Raw genomic sequence first — 6,000 nt, 5'->3', positions numbered from 1 at the left:
CTTCTGGCTCAACTCTCTTTTCATCACAACAGTGCGGTACAGCGACTGCAATACCGCCCCTGCCGCTCCGATTCTCCGGCTGATCTCCTTCTCTGTCCTCCCCTCACTTGTGAACAAGACCCCGAGATACTTGAACTCCTTCACCTGGGGTAATGCCTCATTCCCTACCCGGACTGCACAATCCACCTGTTTCCTGCTGAGAACCATGGCCTCAGATTTGGAGACGCTGATCCTCATCCCCGGCTGCGAACTGGTCCAGTGAGAGTTGAAGGTTGAAGTCACATTTTTATGTGGCCTACCAAATTAACCAGTAAGACGCCTTAAAGGCGAGAAAGCGATTGCTATAGGCTGAGACACTCTACCAAACCCCCCATCTAAAATGTGTTTGTGCCACGGAACAATATTTGTGTTGTTAATAAATGTTCCAAAAATATTACTTAAAAAATAATAATATATATATATATATATATATATATAGCAGGGGTCCTCAACTAGAAATGATGAAGGTCCACAAATATTTTTTTGAATAAGACCGAGGTCCGGTCCCATGCGCGGCGTTCATCGGAGAGCAGGGCTCTATGCCCGTTTACTCGTTTAGTATGGTCAAGCCAAGCTTATACAAATCAGATCGCCTTCCACCCAACCAATAATGGGGTGCAGAGTACAGGCCCGGAGTGGAACTCCAAATCAGGCCGGGAGTTATACGCCCTGGCAGGCCACACTGCGCGCGCGCACAGCGCGCGCCAGAATTTTGGGGGCCCTTGGGGGACATTTTGGGGGCCTTTGCAGCAATTTCACATGAGAAATGTACCATCTGATGTTATTTATATTATTAACTTCCGCAAAGACCGGACCGCGGTCCGCCAGTTGAGTACCCGTGATGCGTCTCGTTGTGAGCTTATCGGCAGTCCAATCATACTGTACTGTCGCTACTTTTGGGCTTGTTTTCCAAGACCTAGTTGCTTATTTCTTGCGCAATCTGGCAACAGGGAGGGCTACAGTGTGTCAGAGAGACAGACTCAACAAAACTGTCCTTCGCCTCTTTAACTCCACCATTAGTAGCTCTATTTACCAGGCAGGGCAAGAGGATTTATAAGAAAAAAGAGAGATGGATGTTTTATTATAACTGCTGCCGAATCCAGTTGTGGATCATATTATTATAGAGTGTCGTTGGGGTTGATTATTCTTAAATCCTTGTCTGTCTGACTGACTGCCCGAGCACACTGGATGTTGTGTGGACCGAGGTCGATCCAGACCAGATCCCATCGACATTCCTACGTTGGTGGCGTTCGCAGTAAGTTTAAAGGACTTTTTGTTTTTAATTCGTGGCCGACCACATACACACACACACGCAAAAGAAGCAACAGTGGGTGTACGAACCTGCATGGTTAATGTTTAGTTTTGCCAGCCATACCAGTTTCTCTTTGACACTGTATAACTTGAATGTTTATAAATCTCACAAGCACGTCCCAGTCCGCCCTACAACTTGCGTTGTAGTAAAGGTAGTAAGTTGTTTTGAACGGTTGTACCAACCAATACTTTTTTGCGCACTACCTCGTTATAAACGTGTGCACACAGTCACATCATGCATTCTGAATGTGTGGTTGGAAACTACTACTCACTCAGATTTAATAAACAAACTATATGTCAAGTTACTGTAGTCCAAATCAGTCTAGATTAAACTGATTAGATTAGACTATGTGATTAGACTCACATATAATATTATTGATGCAAATGCTGTATTTCTTTTGGAAGATATGCTATGATTCAACATGGTTTCACTTCAACAACCCACTTGACATATTATCCTTTAGCTATAAATAATGAAACATGCTATTGACATTATTTGTATGCCTTTCACAAAAAGAAATATTAGGCATTTATCAACAAGACATGCCTTACTTACTGACATTGCTTATGGGGCTAGAAGACCAATAACATTGTCAACTGTTATGATGCATTTACAATTTTTTTGGAGCTATCTACAGTGACCATAATAAACAATGTGCAGGGTGCTTCTCTCACTTGCCCACATGCTGTGAGATGTTGAGATTCTCCTCATAAAAACGTCACCAAACCATTAGAAAGGTGTAAGATGTTTTTTGATGGTTGGTTGACCGATTGACATTATTTATGTCAATCGTCTCATAAATATATGAGACACAACTAATATCTCTGCTGTACAATCGTTGTCAAAGGAACACAATAAAGCATAAGAGATAATTTCCATTCTATAGTCCTTTCAATGTATGGTGTTATTTAGATAAACTAAGTACCGGTACCCTATTAATATTGTGTTTACACTACTTTTCTTCACTATTTGAATTGTTTAGGTCCTCTAAACAGTACACCCATAAACTTTTAAGAGAATGAAAAACACAGTATATACTCTCAAGCAGTAACTTGTTTCCATGACTAAGTTGGTTATGTATGTTCACCTGAGTGTGTAGGAAATGGCAACTGCTCTCAGTGGCCGAAACCCAGGTGGACGTGGTGGACCCAACCGAAGTAAAGGTCGTATACTGGGCATCATCGATGCCATTCAGGATGCAGTCGGGCCTCCGAAACAAGCTGCTGCGGACCGGCGGACCGTGGAGAAAACCTGGAAACTCATGGATAAAGTTGTAAGTCAAGATAACTACAGTAATAATATTGGTAACCGGAAGGCTCGCCCCAAAACACACTTGCCTCCATTTCTTTTCACGGATCACTCGCCCCCAGCTGTTCTTGTATTTGTTTTTCACTGAGGTTAAGGTTAGGAATAAGGTTTAGTTTAGGGTTAGGCATAGTTTTACTAAGGCTAAGATTAGGAATAAGGTTAGGTTTAGGCATAGTTTTACTGAGGTTACGTTTAGGAATAAGGTTAGGTTTAGGCTTAGTTTTACTGAGGTTACGTTTAGGAATATCTGGGGGCGACCGTTCCGAGGTCACAAGAGTTGACCCAGGGTGAGCGCTCTCTATTCTAATATTATAACATGATAATACACACCAAAGTCCTCAGTGGGGATATAACTCTGAAGGGATAAGAACACTCTTCAGAGTTTCAACTAGATTTATTGTGTACTGTAGTCTTCACTCTTTACTTTTTTCTACATTTTTTAATGGTATTTTAGCCATGTTAACTTGCATAGCCTTTCTCTGCTGTCAGCAATACTGCAATAATACCAGGGAATAGCATAGTAACACTAGCAGATTTAAAGAGAGAATGTTTATCTGAACTATTAAAAATGTTATTTGCGTAATGCTGCTAATATTGTTGTCCGTTTTAATGCAATATATCCTGTAATTTTCATATGGCCAAATCACTTGATAACATTTCTCATGCACAATTACACACCAATTCTGGTTACTCTTACGTGTGCCAAATCTAAACAACCCTTCAGCTAGTTGCTGTGATGTAGTGGAGTGGGCCTCAAACATTTTCATGTCAACAGTCCCAATTTATATGTATTTGGCCACGGACCCCCATCTGAAAAGATTCTGTGCCAGAGACCCCCTTAAGACAAAATTTGTGTTGTTACAAATCTTCAATATTATTCCACATTAATTTCAAATAAAGTTCAAGTTTATTTTTTAATTACCAAACATAAAATAGGGTTAAAGTATTTAAACCGTTTTGATGCCATCATTAACTAATTTTGCTGCCGACCCCCTGGGACCCCCTGACTGAGCTTCAAGGACCCCTTGGGGGTCTGCGGAACTCACTTTGAGAACCACTGATGTTGTCAACTTTGCTAAAGTGTGGAGCTTTCCATAAGCTCCTAGTGATTATTGCTGTGTTTTGTCACAGGTCCGCCTCTGCCAAAATCCCAGGCTCCAGCTGAAAAACAGCCCACCGTACATCTTGGATATTTTACCAGACGCCTACCAGCACCTCCGGTTAATATTGTGCAAATATGAGGAGTGCCAGAGACTCACTCAGCTCAGTGAGAATGAATACTTTAAAATCTACATTGACAGCCTCATGAAGAAATCCAAACGGGCCATCAGGCTCTTCAAAGAGGGGAAGGAGAGGATGTATGAGGAGCAGTCACAGGACAGGTAAGAGAAACGTATTCACACACTTGGGGCTGTATTTTGCGTGTCTTAAGTACCAGGTCTTATTCCCTAACTTGAGTAAACTAAAGACCTGGAGGCGTGGTCAATGCTCTTTGGCCACTCAGAAAAGCCAAATGGCATTGATCATGCCTCCAGGTCTATAGTTTACTCAAGTTAGGGAATAAGACCTGGTACTTAAGACACGCAAAATACAGCCCATAGAGTGATATTTTTTCTGGATGGTTACATTACATTTTAGTTTAATTTCCTCAGCAGTAGGACTGAAAGTGCTGCGGCCCATGACTTGTGTGTACCGGCCAGGTACCAAGATGATTCTCTTATGTGGAAAAACTGTTTAAAAAGGCATTTCAAGGTTGAGCGTAGCCAAGGCAAGATGTGCAATCGACTATCAAGGTGCTTTGGCGGATTTTCACTCCAAAGGATTTGATTGGTGCTCGGCAATTTAATAATATCGTTTTGCATCTTTGTATCAGGGCTAAACATTCTCCCCTTCCTCGCCACACACACAAGAACAGTTTTAATGTGGGTTTTAATTTTGGAAATATTCAAATTTTCCCCTTTCGCACAAGATCGCTATTGGCCGATTGCGAGGAAAAACAATAGGTGATTGGGATCAGTCCCAAAAAACGTGATCGGAGGCATTTTACAGTAATTTTAGGGTAATATGAAAAGGTCCCTCACCGTGACTGTGGACACATTTATTTTTGGAAGAATGCTGCAGTGTGGACTTGTTTTAGAACTCAATGCCTTTTTAGTATAAAATAATAGACAGAGGATATGAGTTGTTACCGGTGCTTGCTATTCCATGGGCTCAATTCATTGCTCACTCAAAAGCATTGCCATGGAGACATGAATGGTGATGACTCAAACTTCATTGTGAAAAGCAGTTACATTTTTCTTAATTACATTTTTTGTACACTTAAAAGGTAGGCTAAACGTTATGGCTGCAAATGAGTTTGCAAATACTTCGATATGATGATAACCTAATGAAATTCCGAAACATTGTGTCACACAGTCCTCTGATAACGGCCACTGCACTAAGTACTCTGACAAAGCCGGGTAATGGTTTTTACCCGGCTTTGTCTTTGATTTCAAGGACCCCTCGATTTGAAAAGATGATCTCTATGGTAAAATCCTCAATGTTATATTAACTCTGGTTACAGAAAGTGGAAAGTAAATTTACTCAACTACTGTACTTAAGTACAATTTTGAGCCTTGAGGTATTTATTTTTACTTTACTGGAGTAATTCAAGTTTTCAGTACTTTTATTTCTCCGCCCACTACATCTCAGAGGCAAATATTATACTTTTACTCCACTACAATTATTTGAAAACTGTACTAGATACTTTGAAGATTTTGATTATTATTACAAAACATACATTAGCCACTTCAGCCCTCTAAACCTTTTGGCCGATCTACAAGTTCAAGCTCACAATGTGTGCGACACAGGGATGAGTGCTTTCTACTTTTGGTACTTTTTAAAGGGCATTATACTTTTGTACTTTTACTCAAGTAAATTTTTTATTCCAGACTTTTACTTGTAACAGAGTATTTCTACATTGCAGTATTGATACTATGAGGTGCTTCTTTGGGTACGTTTTCCACCACTGCCTGTAACAGTCCATCTGGTGCCTAATCTATAGATTATTTAGCTGAGGAGCCACAAGGACTCCTGGGCTTCCCCTGCCTGGACCCCATGCTGAGAACCACTACACTAGAGATTAGAAAGCAAAACCAGCTATGGCAGCTGTTGCTATGTAATAGAAGTAAGCTAAATCAGGTGGATGTCTTCTGAGTGCAATTATATGGAGGACTTTGGCACTCATTAGAATGCCGTTCAGCCAATCACAATGCGAGTTCGGAACTTACTGTGGTATAATGAGTATTGTTGAAGAGCTTCAAAGTCTTAGCTTAAGCGTTGCTGTTAAAATCATTGTCCAA

General features: G+C 40.8%; 1 protein-coding gene across 2 annotated transcripts in view; it reads left to right on the top strand.

Moving 5' to 3' along the window:
* The first annotated feature begins 1,026 nt into the window (after positions 1-1,026).
* The window catches only part of cblb (Cbl proto-oncogene B, E3 ubiquitin protein ligase), a 69,004-nt gene continuing 64,030 nt past the window's right edge, over positions 1,027-6,000 (top strand). The window contains exons 1-3 of one of the 2 annotated variants that reach the window (XM_083759618.1): positions 1,027-1,294; positions 2,451-2,624; positions 3,791-4,041. In XM_083759618.1, the coding sequence (XP_083615744.1) occupies positions 2,454-2,624; positions 3,791-4,041 (422 nt within the window). In that variant the 5' untranslated portion in view covers positions 1,027-1,294; positions 2,451-2,453. Of the gene's footprint in view, positions 1,295-2,443; positions 2,625-3,790; positions 4,042-6,000 lie in introns of both variants that reach the window. The other variant, XM_083759619.1, reaches the window with a different exon arrangement.

This window comes from Protomyctophum parallelum, assembly GCF_964188405.1.
Source record: "Protomyctophum parallelum genome assembly, chromosome: 1".
Taxonomy (NCBI): domain Eukaryota; kingdom Metazoa; phylum Chordata; class Actinopteri; order Myctophiformes; family Myctophidae; genus Protomyctophum; species Protomyctophum parallelum.
This window is presented reverse-complemented; position numbering and strand designations above follow the sequence as displayed.